At 39.0% G+C, this 17,501-nt stretch overlaps 4 protein-coding genes across 12 annotated transcripts; 2 read left to right on the top strand and 2 right to left on the bottom strand.

Annotated features, from left to right (window-relative positions):
* Positions 1 to 670: 670 nt before the first annotated feature.
* On the bottom strand, positions 671 to 2,912 carry LOC140758264 (thioredoxin M5, chloroplastic-like). Its single transcript, XM_073094357.1, has 2 exons — positions 2,558 to 2,912; positions 671 to 990 (listed from the first exon to the last, which is right to left on the bottom strand). Exons 1-2 carry the CDS (start codon positions 2,910 to 2,912, stop codon positions 671 to 673), a joined length of 675 nt encoding a protein of 224 aa, XP_072950458.1.
* A 107-nt stretch (positions 2,913 to 3,019) lies between these two features.
* On the top strand, positions 3,020 to 6,457 carry LOC140780161 (uncharacterized). 2 transcript variants are annotated; one of them, XR_012107464.1, is made up of 3 exons: positions 3,020 to 4,197; positions 4,939 to 5,060; positions 5,624 to 6,457. XR_012107464.1 is itself a non-coding variant. In XM_073125548.1 (2 exons), exon 1 carries the CDS (start codon positions 3,137 to 3,139, stop codon positions 4,187 to 4,189), a length of 1,053 nt encoding a protein of 350 aa, XP_072981649.1. In that variant the 5' UTR covers positions 3,021 to 3,136; the 3' UTR covers positions 4,190 to 4,197; positions 5,624 to 6,451. The 2 variants fall into 2 exon arrangements, 1 of the variants encoding a protein (XP_072981649.1); XM_073125548.1 differs by lacking the exon at positions 4,939 to 5,060 and having other exon boundaries at positions 3,021 to 4,197; positions 5,624 to 6,451.
* A 785-nt stretch (positions 6,458 to 7,242) lies between these two features.
* On the top strand, positions 7,243 to 12,077 carry LOC140780155 (cold shock protein 2-like). 8 transcript variants are annotated; one of them, XR_012107459.1, is made up of 4 exons: positions 7,243 to 8,082; positions 10,833 to 10,916; positions 11,096 to 11,158; positions 11,755 to 12,075. XR_012107459.1 is itself a non-coding variant. In XM_073125542.1 (1 exon), exon 1 carries the CDS (start codon positions 7,361 to 7,363, stop codon positions 8,027 to 8,029), a length of 669 nt encoding a protein of 222 aa, XP_072981643.1. In that variant the 5' UTR covers positions 7,243 to 7,360; the 3' UTR covers positions 8,030 to 8,302. The 8 variants fall into 8 exon arrangements, 1 of the variants encoding a protein (XP_072981643.1); XR_012107456.1 differs by adding an exon at positions 9,780 to 9,840 and having other exon boundaries at positions 10,833 to 12,076; XR_012107457.1 differs by adding an exon at positions 9,780 to 9,840 and having other exon boundaries at positions 7,243 to 8,144; positions 10,833 to 12,076.
* Positions 12,078 to 14,340: 2,263 nt separating this feature from the next.
* LOC140780154 (auxin transporter-like protein 3) lies at positions 14,341 to 16,763 on the bottom strand. Its single transcript, XM_073125541.1, has 9 exons — positions 16,685 to 16,763; positions 16,476 to 16,647; positions 16,178 to 16,363; positions 15,917 to 16,029; positions 15,651 to 15,834; positions 15,432 to 15,529; positions 15,137 to 15,344; positions 14,799 to 15,056; positions 14,341 to 14,695 (listed from the first exon to the last, which is right to left on the bottom strand). Exons 2-9 carry the CDS (start codon positions 16,626 to 16,628, stop codon positions 14,504 to 14,506), a joined length of 1,392 nt encoding a protein of 463 aa, XP_072981642.1. The 5' UTR covers positions 16,629 to 16,647; positions 16,685 to 16,763; the 3' UTR covers positions 14,341 to 14,503.
* Positions 16,764 to 17,501: the final 738 nt, after the last annotated feature.

Here is a 17,501-nt window from a genome sequence, read left to right as displayed (position 1 = left end):
GCCTTGTGATAGTATTGATCATCGGGTAGGGAATACAAGACAATCACTGCAGGAAGCACATTAACCAAGGTGGCTAAATGGGAAATTAATAACTTAATTGTCCTTTCAGCAAAGATTAGAGGGATTTGTGTAGTTGTTGTTACAATCTACTGGAGTAAATGTTTTTTCTTTTCTTTTCTTTTTTCTGATGAAACTGGAGTAAATGTTAAATTTAGGAAAAATAGAGTGGTAGATGAAGTTTCTACCTGGATATAATTTATGATAGAGGTTAATAAGTTCACACTATTTCTGATGGTTGATGACAATTGATCAGAAACATCACATGCACATGAATATTTTGGGGGAAAAAAAGACCATCAGTGTAAGTGATTTAATGTATGACATTGTCATTGATTCATGACAAAAAGACAACAAAGAAACGACTTGAGTTAGCCTGAAACTAGCATCCAATAAGTGTATGCAGCCCTGAACTAAATTTAAATTATGGATAGATAAAAATATCAAATACATTGTGGTTCGCCTCACAGTTTTTACAGTGCTGTCAAATTTGTAGAACATATGAAAAGCATAATATACAGAGTGATCCTCTAACTACATTTAACTCTTCCAATCCACAGAGCAGCAAATTGGGGTGTATAGATGCTATTGATTGCAATGTAATGGTTGATAGTTAGGAAGACAGGGATCTTTCTATCGCTTTCACATATATGGACTTGGGGAGGGTACCAGTAATGCTTTCAAACTTCTCGCCGTCCTTGAACAGCAATACAGTGGGAATTCGTTCAATGCTATGGGACGTTGCAGTCTGTGGGTAATCATCTGTGTCAAGCTTGTAACATTTGATTCTCCCATCATACTCTCGTGCTATTTCGTCGATCACACGGTGGACCATTCTACAAGGTCCACACCATGATGCCCAAAACACAACAAGCACAGGTATGTCGCTGCAGACTACGAGTTCATTCCAAGCACATGCTGTAACCGCCTCAGCTGTAGAAAACCAACAATCTGGTAAATGAGCCTATTTGATTATGAAATTCTATTTGAATAAACATACAGGTACATAAAGTATCCAATATTAACAGTATACATTTTTCAGAATTTGTCCTTGGTAACAATGTGGATAATAAGTAATCAGAAAATTAGAGTCAAGAAGTCCAGTTATCACATATTCTCCAGATCTCTGATGAATTAAGACAGTCTTCACCAACACTGTAGTCAATATTAGTAAAAATGACTTTCAAGTTCCACAATGCTGCATTGTTCATTCAGTGATTTAATGTCACAAAGTTTCTATAGTTCAACCTAACCTAATAACCTAGGAGTGCAACAAACACAATTTTCATACGTAAGCAGGCATACACGAGCCAAAAGTTCTAACCACAGAATGGGTATTTGAGCAGAGCATATTAACATAATGAATCATAAAGAGCAATACTAATTAAATCAAAGATCAACAGATTAGCATCAACAATTGCGCTAACATTTCACCTACAAAATGTTATGGAATAACTTTTTGTTACTCAAGAAAAGAATTAGAAGTTCCTGGGATAATGAATATTCTGATCCACCAAAATAGTTCATATCTTTGTCTTTACAATAAACTTCAGACTTAAACATTTTTAGAACCATTCCAAAGATAAGGCAAAAGTAGACAAGGGATGGATGTCGCTAGGGATATTCCTTATGCAATGCAACAGAACAGATAATAGCCAATATAATTGTACATTTCACAACTTGTACACACCATTATTAGAAAGAGATAATAATGTAAACCATACTTGCACACACATGTCTAGCATGCAAAGAGATTTTTTTAAAAAAATTAGACTGAAAAAATCGTAACTCCACGATCCTGTATGGTTTTAAAATGGCTCCAACTTTTCTTGCATAATTTGCTTTATTCTTCTTTCTTTTCTACTGTTCTAGGGATCTGCACACTTTCCCACCTTAAAATTCTTTTACAGACTTTCGTATGTCTCTAAGCATAAAAAAACAGTCCATAAATTGTTCTAAACAGTGAAAGAACTCTAACATGTTCTTAAACTCAGGTGGCGCTAGCGTCGGCAAAGAAGTGGCCATTTTGATCGGCCAGTGCATTCCCTTGAGATTTTATACTTGGAAAATAAATTCCGGCATTGTGACCATTCTGGATGTCTGATCAAGTCCAGAAGATCCAGGATCAAAGAAATCCAAAACCAAACTCATCCATAAGTGAATGATAAACAAACGAACTGAGACACTAAATTCAATTAGAAATGTCCAATTTCCTGTTCCCAGTAAATAGATTCCATCACAAGGAAATAATTAGCCAAGAATGCAATTACAAGTATTACATAGAAATATCCCAAGTTTGTTCTTCCCCAATCAGCAAAATATAACTACCCACGATCCCAGTGACGAGCCAAAAGACCAATTTGTGAACTTAATGTACTAACCAAAGTATAATCAAAGAATTCGACATCAAGTTATAACTGATTTAAAGTAAACCCATTAAGTAAACATAACGATCACCGAAAAAAAAAAGCCACCATCTTTGGAGGTTAAGATTGCTTACGGCCATCAGACAATACGCATAAGAACTTCTCGTTTCCCGAAGCTTGCCTCCTCCTCCTCCTCCTCTTCGAGACGGATACCGAGGTAAAGCTCGAACGATTTCGAATCAACCATCCATTGGAGCTGCGGGATTGACAGAGGAAGGGGTTATGGAGATGGCTTTCCTCCCGGAAGCAAGGAAGAGAGGGCGCGCGCTGCTTCGCCATGGGAGCGGCGCACGATAAGTAGGGGGGCGCACGATAAGCAGTTGCCATTGGAGACTTGGGAAGAGGAGAAGAGAAGGTGGGAAATGATGAATTGCGTATACGCGTGCTTAAAATTGAGTCCATGCGTTGCTTTTTCACCAAATAGTCCATGTGTTACTTTACGATTACCGCTTCAGGTTAATTTTATTTACAGTTTAGTCCTCTTGATGAAATGACGATGTTTTCTAGGGATTATATTGCAAAATGTCCCCAAAAAATTCCGAAATTTCAAAATTCTCTCTATCTCTTTCCCTCTTCTCCGCAGAACAGTCGCCTTCTTCCTCTCCATCCGATCATCCCCGAGTTAGGGTTAGGATTTCGTCCAATTCTTCTCCATGGTGGACCCCATCCTCCAATTGGTCGTGGAGAATGGCCCCAAGAAGGGGGAAACCCTAGAGTGCAAGCCCGGAACCCTAGTCCTCATCGGCCGAGTCATCAGAGGCAATACCTTCGCCATCCGTGACGCCGGGATCTCCCAGAAGCACCTATCCTTCGATTTCGACCGCGAGATGTGGAGATGGGTCCTCTCCGATCTCGACACCTCGAACGGCACCATCCTTAATGGGTCTCGTATCCAGGCCTCCGTGCCCGTCCCCATTTCCGACGGCGACAACATCAAGATCGGTGAGAAGACGGTTATAGCTGTTAAGATCGCCGGAGAGAAGCCCCAGCCGGCGGTGGATGAGGCGGTGAAGCGGCGAGGCCGGAGGAGAGGAGTTCCTCCCCTTCCTCCTCCTCTAGAGAGATCTGAGGAAGAGAAGCCCTTGGATTTGGCAGTGGAAGAAGTCAGAGGAAGGGGGAGGACTAGATCTAAGAGAAATCCTCCTGCTTCTGACAAGGTTTCAAAGAAAGATGATACCTTGGACTCCGGGGTCGTGGAGGAGTGTATCCGAGATGAGAAGGGGAGGGCAAGCGGAAGGAGGCCTACCACAAGGTCCGTTTCTGCAAAGGTTTCGAGCGAAGAGGAGGAATCCCAGAGTTCTGTTGTTGTTCCTGACTCAAAGGTACAGGAAGCAGGAAAGAAGAGAAGGGCGAGAGCTAATTCTGCTAGGGTTTGTAAGGAAGAAGAGGAGGGGGTAAAAGAGGCACGGGATCCTGTACTTGTGCATGATTTGGAGGTTGCAGAGGCAGGTGCAAAGGGGACTTCGGAAATGGAAGGTCATGCCGGTGTTGAACAAAAGGATGGTGGAAAAGGGGGAGGTAAAGATAGGAGCATGGAGGAGGGAGGAGATGATATGGATAGTATGACACTGGGGCAATGGTTTGACCGCATGGAGAAGTCCTTGCCGCAGATGATTCATGATGCTTCAGAAGAGATTATTTCAATCTTAAGGGAGAAAGCTCATAGATTCGATGAGTTCATAGCGGCAGGTTCTAATGCTGATTAATCTGAATGGTATGCTAACAGTGTTCCATTAGCCATTACTTTCACTTAAAACCTTTAGTCTGTCTTCTCTTTCCTTTTCTTATGCTTCCACCTTAATGTGATTCAAATATTTGATTGCATGTTATGTGGGGAGTTGGAAGGTGGCGGATTGTTGCTGGCAATATATTTGCTGGCCTGGAATTTTCTTGAAGGAGTTATAAGAATTGGCAAGCAAATAGATAAACTGAAAGTTTATTCTGCACATTTCCAACCTTATTATACCACTCTGTTTACCTGATTGTGAAGATGTTGGAGGTTGTTTGAAAGAAGTTTATGAAGTGGTTTTGGTAGTTAGAACACATATAAATGTTCCTCAGTAGATCAGATTCTTCTTAAAATTTATTATCTGAAGCTACTTCCTAGTTGTACTTTATAATTATTGGTCCCCATGGCAGTTAGTCTTGTTCCAGATGACCTTTTAAGTGGTTGTGGTCAGAAGCTCTAAGTGCTCTAACAATTGCATATGCGGAATCTCTTTCTCCTTTCAGGCCATTAGATTAAAGTGTTTGCCTTAACAGGGCATGTTGATGACATAGATAAAGTTCACTGTATATGTGGTCTGTGAATGCCTAACTGCAACAAATTATGATAAACCTATTGCAATTGGACCAGCAAGACATGTTGCACTATTTTGCGCATCACTATTGCATCTGCTAGGCAAACATCTATGAAGCTCTTTGTGCTCTAATCTCCATAATGGGTTATGTGTAGGTAAAAAGTTTTATATGTAGCAGATTACAATGGCCCTCTAAATCCTCCCATTTGAGTAAGGTGCTATACAAAAAACAAGCTCTGATAACATTTCTCAGCATTTGAATATGCCCTATGACAAGGTACTAGATGCATGTAGCTTGTCTTTCATTCTTCTTTTCTCTCAAACCTTTTTAAAATATGTTGTTGTTTTCTACTTTGTGAGACAGCTTTTTGTAAAAAAAAAATGGTTTTCTTCTTTACAATTAAATAATTAATTGATCAGAGGTGGACCACATGCAATCAGATTTATTGGTGGTTCATGATTGCCAAAAGGAAGTTGGTGAGTATATTGAAGGAAATGATGTGCTTCTTTTAAACTCTTTAAGCATAAATTTATTCACAATATAATATTTCAGTCCATATTTGCAGATACTTTTATTTAGTTAGGAAAGTGGAAGGAAAATCTTTTTTGGTATTGGTCCTTTCTTCTTTGGATTATAACCAGGAGTTGAATATAATAATGATGTCTAAATTGTGAACATCCTTGTGCCTTATGCAGACAAGTAGAACTTTGGGTTCACATTTACTGATTTACCGATCAATTTTCTTGTTGAACTATCTTGTTAGTTACACTTGTTTCTTACAGAAAGGCGTTCTAGTTTCCAGCCTTACTCTTCCTGAGCCATTTTTGTAAATTGTACAGGACCTTAGTTCTTCATTTCGGAGAGAACAGTAACACATACATATTAGGAGAGGTTATGCTACATTATCCACTGAGGTACCTATGGAAATACTGTTTGTTCCTCGACACAGAACTGCAGCCAGACATTGTGGGAATCCTTTTAGCTTGATCTTGCATTCCCTAGCTATGCCCTGTTGACAATTGACAAGTGCAGAGGCACAGAGGTTAAAGCAAGCACATCACAAAGCCTAATCAGAATATATTTAGCCTTTACCATTCAAAGGGCATCTTGTACAATTTACTATTTCAGGCATCTTGTACAGTTTACTATTTCAAGGGAATCTACAAGAGGGCCTCCAGACTATTTTGCCGCCCCATGTTCCAGAGCATATATGTGGATCGCATCCGGAGATCTATGGCAATTGGCATTTCGAATAAATCAGTAACTTTGTATGAAAATGGAGAATATGCCATGTCTCTTGTCCTCCAGTGGTAACTAGGATCAACTCCTTTTTGCTTTGTAAGCAAATTGGAGAACCTTAGACAGACAGCTGAAACTTATCAAAAGGAGACTAGCCTCTTTTCTTTCTTTCTTTCTTTTTTTTTTTGTTGTTGAACTGTTCTTATAATTTATTCCCTGACTGCAGAATGATGGATGATATATCTAGAGCCAAGTTAAATCATTTTTCTGTCTTCTCTTTTTACCTTTCTCCTTTCATATGGAAGACAGGCATGATGAGTATTCATTCTTAGGCTGTTAGCTGATGATGCTGTTGATAATTTGGTTGTTCTTTTTTCTTCATCCTTCATCTTTACTTTGTTTGCCATTCAATGTACAAGTTATAATTCACCAGGTGATGAATGTTTGATTTGGTCAATTCATTTTCAGAGCAGTTCATGCTTTGCATTCTCCATGAAACATGCAGAAAGTGTTAAAAAGATTCAGTGCTACATCATGATTACAGTGTCTGATGCACAAAAGGGTACCATCTCACCTTCTAAGGTGAGATTGAGAGGTAGCCACTACTTTACCTTTTTAGCATTGGCATCCATCTATATCTTCTTATCCATTCCATCCTTATAATACATATACATCCAAGATATGAAGGGATTATTGTGGGGGCAAAAGTGCTCATGACCATAAGAATATTTTGTCACTTGGCCTTAATTAAAACATCGACTGACGATGACGACAACTACGCTATTAGAGCTACATTATTTTATCATTCTCATAACTGAAAAATATATCAAAAAAATGCATAATAACTATAATTTTCCTACATGTTGAGGATAATACTGTGATACATGGCAAGATGGTTGATAATAATTAAACATTTTATTTGATCTATATTCACACCTGAATATGGGGGTTTCTTTTAGAGAAAACTTGAATTGTTCTTTATTATCCAATTATTAGAAATTAGAATGAGATAAAGACTAATTCCTTAATTCACATACGAACAGACAGTTATAACTGTTAAGATTGGGATGTGGAGGATATGATAGTCTTTTCGCTTAGCTACACCCTCGATTCCTTCCTTAACCTTGAAGGCCTAATCTTAGCCGTCCATTCTCTGAGATCCTTTCTTGCCCAATAAAAAAGATTGTTAAAATGAAATTTTCCTCCATTTATATCAACCTCATTTGAAGGAAGACATCTATTACCAGAAATAGGAATCATCAAGAACTCGAAGGAGAGAGAGAGAGAGAGAGAGAGAGAGAGAGCGAGCTAGGGTTGGGGTTTTGGGGAGCGAAGCAATGGCGCAGGTGAGGAGGCAGGCGGGGACGGTGAAGTGGTTCAACGGCGTGAAGGGGTTCGGATTCATCGCCCCCGACGACGGGGGCGAGGACCTCTTCGTCCACCAGACCTCGATCCGCGCTGACGGGTTCCGGGTGCTCTCCGAGGGCGACGCCGTCGAGTTCGCCGTCGAGCGCGGCGACGATGGGCGGACCAAGGCCGTCGACGTCACGGGACCCGACGGATCCGCCATCTCCTCCTACGGCGGGGGCGGCGGTGGTGGTGGGAGGGGTTTCTCGAGAGGGAGGGGTGGTGGTTACGGTGGGGGTGGGTATGGAAGAGGGTGGAGGAGTGGGGGAAGATCTGGGAGGATGGGTGGTGGTGGCGGATATGGCGGGAGTGGTGGCGGCGGATATGGCGGGAGTGGTAGTGGTGTATATGGCGGGGGTGGTAGCGGAGGATATGGTGGTGGTGGGCCGTGTTTTAATTGTGGGAGGAGCGGTCATTTGGCAAGGGATTGCAACCAAGGAGGTGGAGGAGGTGGAGGCGGGGGAGGGAGATATGGTGGGTATGGTGGTGGGAGTGGGTATTCCGTTGGTGGTGGTGGTGGAGGAGGAGGCGGAGGGGGAGGGTGTTATAATTGTGGAGAGGTTGGGCATTTCGCAAGGGAGTGTCCTAATGGGAATTAAGAGTAATGGTATCTGTGCCTCTCCTAAATGATGATCGTGTGGTGTTTTCCTTGGTATGTCTTGGTTTGGATCTTGTGGGTAATTTGTTCATATGGATATAGTTGGGTTGATACCGGTGGGTGTTTTGCTATATATTTTCTTTGATATATTGAAAGAATGAAGTTTTTCTTGTTTTGATAAATTGGCTCTTGTTGTTCCTTCTATCTCTTTTGGATCGTTAATCATGCAATTTCTGCCTGATTAAATGGATCATAAGGGCTTCGATGTTGTTTAGAGATTACATGTCTTGGGATTTGCAGCTGTTAGCAGGTTATACTACTACACAATTAAAAGGTTTTCTTAAAAAAGCTTGTAAAACAAAAAAGTTTTATTAGGGCGCATGTAGCTACACTTTAATTTTCTTTTGGAACATCAACATCTAAAGAGGGAGATCAAGTTGTTTAATGGATCCTTGCTTCTGCTTATATGAATTAAATACCAAGGCTTGTGTTGGGTAAGGTACATAACATCAATCCAACATAGCCAAGTTGAGCAAGTGATGCTGGTCATCAGATACTTGTATGTTGAGCATTAACCAGTCAAGGAAACATTTCTGTAAGGTGATGAATCTCTAATTATGCAGCTACATGATAAGGAAAATCTTATGGTTGAATAGCATACTTATATTAGTTAAAATTTGTGAAAGAGGCAGGAATGTGAGGGTTGATGATTGAAGAGTGTCAGAGCCTACTAGTAATTCTAAATAAAAATCACGTTTGTTAAGTTATCAACTACTTTACAAGCGTAAGTTGTTAAAAAACGGTAGTTTTTATATTTAATTTTAATACTCTTTTTCACTTTTGGACTAAATTTTATATTTTAAGGCAAAGATAAATATGACAGGATTTGAAATCATAGTCTCTATATTTGATATTATATTAATTCACCACTGTTCTAAAAGTTTAAACTATTAGAGAACGGTGATTTTTATTTTATATATAAAACATAGATGATAAGCTGAGATGATAGAAAAATGACATTTTCAAGATTGTAGATAATGGAGTTTGGTCCTTTCTAGATGATGTCCTGCTATGTTATTGTTCATAATCTAAGTTGTTTGTTGCCTTTGTCACCATTGGGGAGATATCTCTGTATCCAACAGTGCTATCCTTTTGGAATGGGGACGAATCACTCCTAAACTTGAATCTAGTATGATTTTATTTGTCTATCTCATTCAGTCATGGTAACCTATCTTTGGGGCTGGCTGTAGTTCGCATATAGACTTTTAGACAATGCTAATGATAAAGGAAATATTATTGCTCTGTTACTTCACATGGTTTCAGAGTTTTTTGTTGATTATGACGTCCTGCGCTCTTCTTTTATAACATTCCACCCGCTTCTCAGATCTACCTATATGTTGGTGCAGCTAAGGGTCCAACATTAAGAACTTATCAACTAGATACGATTAAAGTAGAGAAAGTATCAGCAGAGTTTGAATAGACTTCAGTGTGATGCCCTTTATGATTTGTTTGGTTTGCATGGTTTATTTCATGTTGTCTTCTAATAAGCTTTGGAAATTCACACCTTTGTGCTAGAATAGTGGACATATGTGAAGGTGAGGCCTTAATTTGTAAGCTAATCTGTGTGCTACAGTGCTGCTTCTTATTACAATTTTCAGATACGATCAATTTTATCAGTATTTCTCAATCTTAGTGTGTAATGCCTAAAAGCATAAAGGCTAATCTAGAATTTTCCTGTTCAATTACTGCAGCTTGATCCTCACACGAGTCCTATGCATATATCATTCGTCTAAATTGATCTACTTGATGACGGTATTTGTTCTAATGTCTTGAGTCCGCCTTTTGCATTATCATGCTATCATTTTTTCTGCATTTATCTGGAACAACTAATGTTGATTAAGTGGCTTTTGTGCTTTTTAGAGGTGCATTCCTTTGATTTATATGCCAAAAAGTTTGGAAGGAATTATAGAAGAATTTTAAAGGCATTTGTTAGGATGTCGAATGTATTATTTTCTTCTCCATGCAGCAGGTTGAAGAAGTATGAAAAAATTTCTTGTGACCTTGGGAACCTTAAATTTATTTGCTTTACAAGAAGGGCCTAACTTGTAGGAAATGAGTTGAATATTTGTAGAACTGTTGATAATCTAAATATGGGTTTATATACAATTTTTTTTCTTAACAATGCTTGAAATACTCATTGTAGATGTTTGAAATTTATTTCCTAAGACAATTTATACAAATGTATTGTTGTCGAAGAATTTGAAGTTGTTTATCCCTATCAAATGATGCGCTTTACACAACAAGCTAGTTACACAAAAGCATGAATATTTCAGGAGAAACCTTGTCATTAGTAGTTGAGGTTGCCAACATGGTCATGTTCAAGAAGATAATGAATGGTTACATTAGAGAAAGCTCCAAGAATAGCAGTAATACAGATGAAAAGTGTGAACACTGCTTTAATTGATAGGATGCCCCAGTGTGTCTACTTAACAGGCCTGAAAATTGGAAAGGTGGGTTTTATTTATTTGAAGCCCCACAAGTTCCTTCAGAAAGTATGAATTCATCATTTTCTTTCCTCTGAGTATATTTAAGCTGAATTTAGTGCAAATTGATTGTTAGGCCCCCATTTTAGTCACTTATTATGGCTGCAAAATGTGAAATTTCAAGGTTTTGTACCATGAAAATTTTCTTACTTTATTCAGTACAAGTTGAGACACTTTTCAAAGTAATGCTAGAGGCTAGAAAAATCAGAAATTTAATTGAGCACTTTTTGGAATCCTCATGCATCCTTAACACATATGTAGGGTTTCTTAATTGTGCAAATATCATGCTGGGATCGGCTGTTTCGAGAGAGGAATGCTGTATGACAGCGGTACAATATCGATGGGGTACTGCCGTACTTGAACATACATGATTTGATCCTTCTTTGTGGCTTTCCTTTTGATATATAGATCTTTACTGACTATGAAGTCTGAAGTGGTTGTTTTGTTGTGCAACACTGTCAACCCTGAACTGGATATTGTTGTCCTCAGTACCTACTACTAAGCTATGCTCATGAAAATCTCAGATCTGGCAATCATATCAACATCTACTCGTGACAATGGAAGCAGTACGCAGGTCTTTTCTCTAGGTTGTTGTTTGTTTAACCTTCTCATTCTTCTATCTACCCACTATATGTATATCTAAAGTACGTGTTCTATAGATTTTGATGTTTGGTTATGATCAAATTATACTCCAATAACTGATGGTTTAATCAATCATTTATCTGAGTGTATATTTATTTCATCCTGATGCTTAGCAATTTTTTGTGTTTTACTAATCCATTTTGTTTCCTCATTCTTACTGTCATAACAGATTAAACCATTACTTCGAACATAAAATTTTGATTTGTTGGTCAAGTTGTGTCTGATGTTCTCTGTGGAGGACAAAAAGGAGAAAGGAAATTATATTATTTGCAGTGACCTAAGAGGGTTTTGTGGTGTCAAAACTCTTCTCTCTTCATATATTTTTGAATCATAAGAGAGAGTATTGCACTGTTATGATTTGATAATACATTTGAATTGATGTTTACTTTTATTTATAAGACATTGTATCCTGAGAAACTAACCTCTATTATTTCGAAATAATTGGTGAAAGACAAATTGATCCTAATGACATAGTGTTTAATATTAGACTTGAATTTTATAGCAAGTTCTTTTAATAAATTTTATTGTTATTTTGTCTCAGATTATGTGATTGTTTGAATCAGATTATCGTCAACAAAAATAACTTCGTGGACAACCTCCTCCGCCGTAGTGTGAGCTTGTGTATATCCATATTGAGCTAGGGGTTTTTTTTGCTCTTCTAGTGCCTTTTTTCTTGGACAATGTTCTGTTAGATGTTTAGATGTTTATTAGACTATCTTTTTTGAGTTTTATACTTGTACTTCTATTTGCTTGGACAGGTTTGAACACCTGGGGCTTGTAATAGGGCTCTGAATCACTATCTTCCCTTCTATTTTCATGTGTATTAAGCTTTTTCTATGTATCTGAATTTGTTAGATTTAATGAAATATCTTCTCTATTAAAAACAAAGAAACAGTAGACAGTGGGACATGGTCTGAGCCCTCTTCTTTTTTGCTAAGTCTCAATTGGATTCATCCTCCCTTCCAAAAGAGTAGATCTCAATCAGATCCAATGGGCCTCTCTCTCTGGCAAAGTCAGCACCCATGCGTATAGACTAATATTGGTGAAAGGTATTCTAATCGATTGAGGAGGACCCCCCCTAACGACCCCATACTGAAGTAACCCATCATGGTGAAGAATCTAGAGAGGATTTGTTTTGACCCATTTTACTATCTTTCTCCTCCTATGCATAAGCTTACAAGTTTCATGTCAATGTAGAATTGTAGATTATGTTTACTCATCATCATCAGCTGGATTGGGCAATGGTTATATTAGATCACCTCCCCTTGCTTCTCTACTTCCCTGTAATGCTCAAGAATCTACTCATAAATCAGCTTTAAGATCTAAAGATCATTAGCATCCACTAATATATTTCTTTTCTTTTCATAAAGCCATATGGACTATTATAGGTCTTGAAGACCAAACCAAAACAAATAACAAATGATTCTCTACTATGTGCCTTCTGTCTCAACTTTTTCTTTTTGTTAAAAAAAAAGAAATTAACAAAATAAAATATGGAAATAAAGAATGATAATGATGCCAAACACTTGGTGTACTTTCATAATCTACAAAATTTGCATACATCTTGTCCCATGCATATTGAAAGTAGGTACAATCCACAACACTACGTTGGTACTTGATACCAATGAGAGTGGCAACCTTATCTATCTGAGTTGTCTCTGCATTGTCCTCTGTCCGTAATCCCCCCATGCAATGCAGGATTCTATTTCCTACAAGCCTACAAAGCGAAAACAACAACAAGGTGAAGTGTGAAGAGGAGCAGTGTTCCCACTCCAAGGGATATGTTAGTTTAATTAGTTGCAGGAAATGTTGTCCAAGAGGCCATAGATTTTACTACAGAAATCCATCCTTGCAGGTTGCATTGCTTTTATTAATGGGCATGAGATCAGTACATCATATTCGGGTAACTTTTTGTTCATTTGGGCATTTGGGTGCTAGCATTTATACATGCACTAATGCCCTCGCTTGATGAGCAGGTATTGTATATTTGTATCCATCTACTTAATTTGTCCATTGTTGGCCAGCAGGAGAAGACAACCAGAAAGGCTCTTTCAGAATGCTTGCGAGCTAAAACATCCAGACAAGTTTTAATTATCAATCATTTATTTCTTATCCCTAGACTTGTGGCGGAGAAAATCACAAAGTATTTCCGAGATCAAATGTTTTCATCGAGGGCTTGCATCATGAGATAATGAACTGGTGACAGACAGTGAGGCTGTGAAAATTGTGAAAGGTACTGCTTGCTTTCGTTTCTCTGTGCCTTGGGTCTTTCTGAGCTTTTGAGCCGGTTCAATACGGACAGAGAGATAAGTCCCCATCTCCAAGGTCTCACCCTCTCCTTTACATCCGTATGACAGCTTATCCAATAGTAAGGCGATTTGGCTTCAATCCCAGGGTGTTTGTCTAGTTGTTTGGACTCGGCCCTCTCAGGGTCAAACTTCTTTGTCTTCTGGGTGGCGCCATAATAGCTCTCTACATGCACATTTCGATTAACTTTTTACTCCTGGTGATCTGATACACTGATGTCAGTTGTGATAGACACATGGTAGCAACTCTTTTTGAGAGATCTATTAGATGCTCACACACATGTGCTGTTGTACATTATTATGGATGGGGTTCATCATTGGAGAGTCATGCATTCTGGAATAGTTCTTCAGTCTTCTCAGATCCCCCACATTAACAGTTCCCTTCTTTTTCTTTTTCTTTTTTCCACTCTAAACCTGCTTAACTTTGCAAAGAATAGATCAAGAGAGATATTGTCTTAGTTTAAGCATCGATTTAATTAAAGTTTTCATCTGGCCTTGCCTGGTCTCTATTATATATCTCCTTTGTTCTCGAGTTCTGAAGTCATGGACCACTGCTTTCTTTTTTACAGAGTAGCCATGTTGCAGTCACTATCTTATAACTACTTCTCTTTTCTAGAAACATAAAAGTGGATGTAAGCTTCTTGTACTTGAAAGTAAATTGGTCTCCTTGGACCACCCACCGGCCACCACCCACCAACCAAGAGAGAGAGAGAGAGAGAGAGAGAGAGAGAGAGAGAGAGAGAGAGAGAGAGAGAGAGAGAGAGAGAGAGAGAGAGAGAGAGAGAGAGAGAGAGAGAGAGAATAAACAAGAGAAATGATTAATTTTCTTAGTTGCATCTCATTAAAATGATCATACATACAAACTAAAGTAGACAGTTACTTTCAAACACACCCATTCACACACATACAGAATACTACTCTTCTCCATGCTTTTATAATTAAATGAGCATGGCCAACATATATATATATATATAAATCCTCTCTCTAGTGCTTGGGAGGACACTGGTAGCACTTTGTGAAGAGCCCAAATGTATCCACCTGGTGTATGAAATTAAGCATGCTTGCCCACCCACCAAACCCAAATCCAACCACCAGTACCCACACCACCACAAAGCAATTCACTGAGTACAAGCCTGCCCATCCTCCTACAATCTTTGGTGGTCTCTCCACAGCATTCTGCAATCAAACAACCTTATATTAGATCTTCAAATGCAATGAAGCTTAAAAGGAAAAGAAAAAAGAAAGAAATTAATTTTGTTATAGTTGTAATAAACTGCACCTCTCTAGCAGAAGCGGGAGCAAAGGTGATCATGTGTGCAAGGGCTGGAATTATGTACACTGTGAAGCTTACGAGCAGCGAGCCGACCGTCGAGTTGATCGGACCGAAGAAGGGGAAGATGATCGCCAGAAACCATATCGGTATAACGACGGGCAGCCTCACGATAGCCCGCTTGAATGCGCTCTTCGTCTCGTGCATTCCGATGACCTTCTCCCACACAAAGTAGAGGGGAGTGCATGCGAATCCAAATGTTATGAACTGCATGCATGACAATATTATTAGTCTCAAGATCGAGTTCATTATTGCTTGCTTTGAAGTAAAATTATTAATAATATCACCTGATGAATTAGCATAAGAATGACAGCAGCATCTCTGAAGCCTGTCCTTGGAAGCAAAGAGAAGGCATTTGAATGGTTGAGAAGCATGTCTCCAAATGCCCAGTACATTGAAGCAGCTGATGGTAGTGTCAGTGTTAGCACATACAAAGTTGCCACCAGGTATATCAACTTAAACTTCTGTGGCTTCCACATTGCATGCATGATCTCTCTGCAAGCCCAAAAGTAAACTTTAATAAATCACAGAAAAAGAAGAAGAAGAAGAAGACTAAAGTTACTTCTAAAATTAGTATCATACACTGTGACAGCATGTCCTCCAAAGGTATAAAGTATGTTGGTGGCTCCAGTGAAATATAAAACCAACTTAGTTGGGCCTGAATGCTTGACATCGTCCACCTTTAAAGCAAGTAATATATATATTAGGATTAGAGTAGTAATTGCAAAGTAGTACTTGAAGATTCATAGAGAATGAATGACTTGAAAATTGAAAGAAAGGAAAAAAAAGAAAAAGACCTACCTGCCCATGAAGCAAGGCTGCAATAGTCAGATACCATGCAGTAAAAGTAGTCATTAGGAGGCCTAGGAAGGACCAAATCCTGTAGTTGTGGAAGGAGGGGATGAAGACTGTTGTAGCACAGCAAGCCCCAAAAATGTATGTCCATGTCCTCTTGTCAAGGTTGTCATTGATGTAGTAAATGTTGCTGAATGGAAGATGAAATATTTTTGATTGGAATTCGAATTGCTTAAGAGTAGATTTATAATTCGACCAGAGCAATGAGTTACCTTGCACATGCAATTAGTTGGATAACAGATCCAAATAGAAGGAATGTGCAGTTGAAGAACAGGCCAATATTCCTCCAATGTTTCCCCAGAAGCCCATCAAGCACTTCGAACCACTGAGAAGTACCAATTAATCCGTAGTTAACCAAGGAATCTGAAATAGTCTTTATCATCTGGGGAATGGGCTTTTATCCAAAAGATTCCCTCATAGGATAACATATGCAAATTAATCATAGTTTTAAAAAGCTTAATAATTAATTATACCTGGATGACATGGTTTCTAAAATCCACCTTCTCTCTTTCCTTCCTAGTCCTATACTCAACATAGAGAACACTGATCAAGTAAGCAGTCCAACTCCCCATTAGCCCATAGAAGAGCTGGAAGAGGATTCCTGAAACCATTCCAAGCTGAGAGAAGGAGTATGGAAGTGTGAGCAGCACTTGAGCCACCTAAAATGATAACATCATAAGCATTAGAAAAGCACTATCCCATTAGCATTATAAACATCAACATATGTATATATATATATATTGTTAGTTATTTTGAGTAGTTTGTATAAACCTGGTTAGAAGCACAGCTGAACCATGCATCATACACTGAGCCACCATGCCAGAGGAAGTTAGAGAACTTGCTCTTTGAGCTCTTTTGATCTCCTTCCATCTCCATCTCGACGTAGTTTCCGGCGACGATCGTCTCGACCTTCTCCGACGCCATTTCGAGATCTCTCTCTCTCCCTCTCTATCTCTCTCTCTTCTTCTTCTTCTTCTTCTTCTTCTTCTTCTTCTTCTTCTTCTTCTTCTTCTTCTTCTTCTTCTTTCTTTGTGATGTGTTTATGAAGTTGTTAGTAGTAGTAGGCTGGAGTTGGGAGGGTCTAGTGGTTATAAAGAAACTTGTTCAGCCATAACTTATTTTTTTACCTCCTTTCTTTCCTTCTTCTTCTCATCACTTTCTCTGCTAAGTGGGAGGGATCGGAGGCAGCACACGAGCGGCCTGGCCCACCAAATGCTTTTCGGAAAGAAGCCCATCTAGCGATGGTCCATCTTTGGACTCTCTTTAGTCTTCTCCCTCTCTCTCTCTCTCTCTCTCTCTCTCTCTCTACATTGCTTCCAAGAAGAATGTCATGGAGTTTTGCATATTACCACCTAAACTCTGTCCTTATTACACTCCCAAGGGTGGCTGGGATCTGGGACCCAGCAAGTGGGCCCCACTAGAGGAGAGGAGATAGATGGGCATGAGATGATTTCATGGTGTTTGTGTTCCTCTCTCTCTCTCTCTCTCTCTAGCATGGGATGGGATGGGATGGGATGGGATGTGATGAAATGATTGATTCCAGTGGAGGATGGAGATGGGGGGGATGAATATGGGACATGGCAGCAGCAAGAGAGGTAGTGCTCCACATGATTCTGCCACACGTGTGACAACTGGCTCCTTCTTTCTTTTTAATGTATCAAGATGTGTGGGGTTTTCTCCTCTACTGTGTGTGTTCTTTCTTCTAATGTACAAGGTATGATGATTAGATCTCTTAATACTTTATATATAAATATTACCTTCACTTTTACATACATATATATATATAATCTAAAGTGA

Source organism: Typha angustifolia, chromosome 3 (genome assembly GCF_048772165.1).
Source record: "Typha angustifolia cultivar Huaian chromosome 3, ASM4877216v1, whole genome shotgun sequence".
NCBI classification, from domain to species: domain Eukaryota; kingdom Viridiplantae; phylum Streptophyta; class Magnoliopsida; order Poales; family Typhaceae; genus Typha; species Typha angustifolia.
Note: the sequence above shows the minus strand (reverse complement) of the source record. Positions and strands in the feature narration are given on the sequence as shown.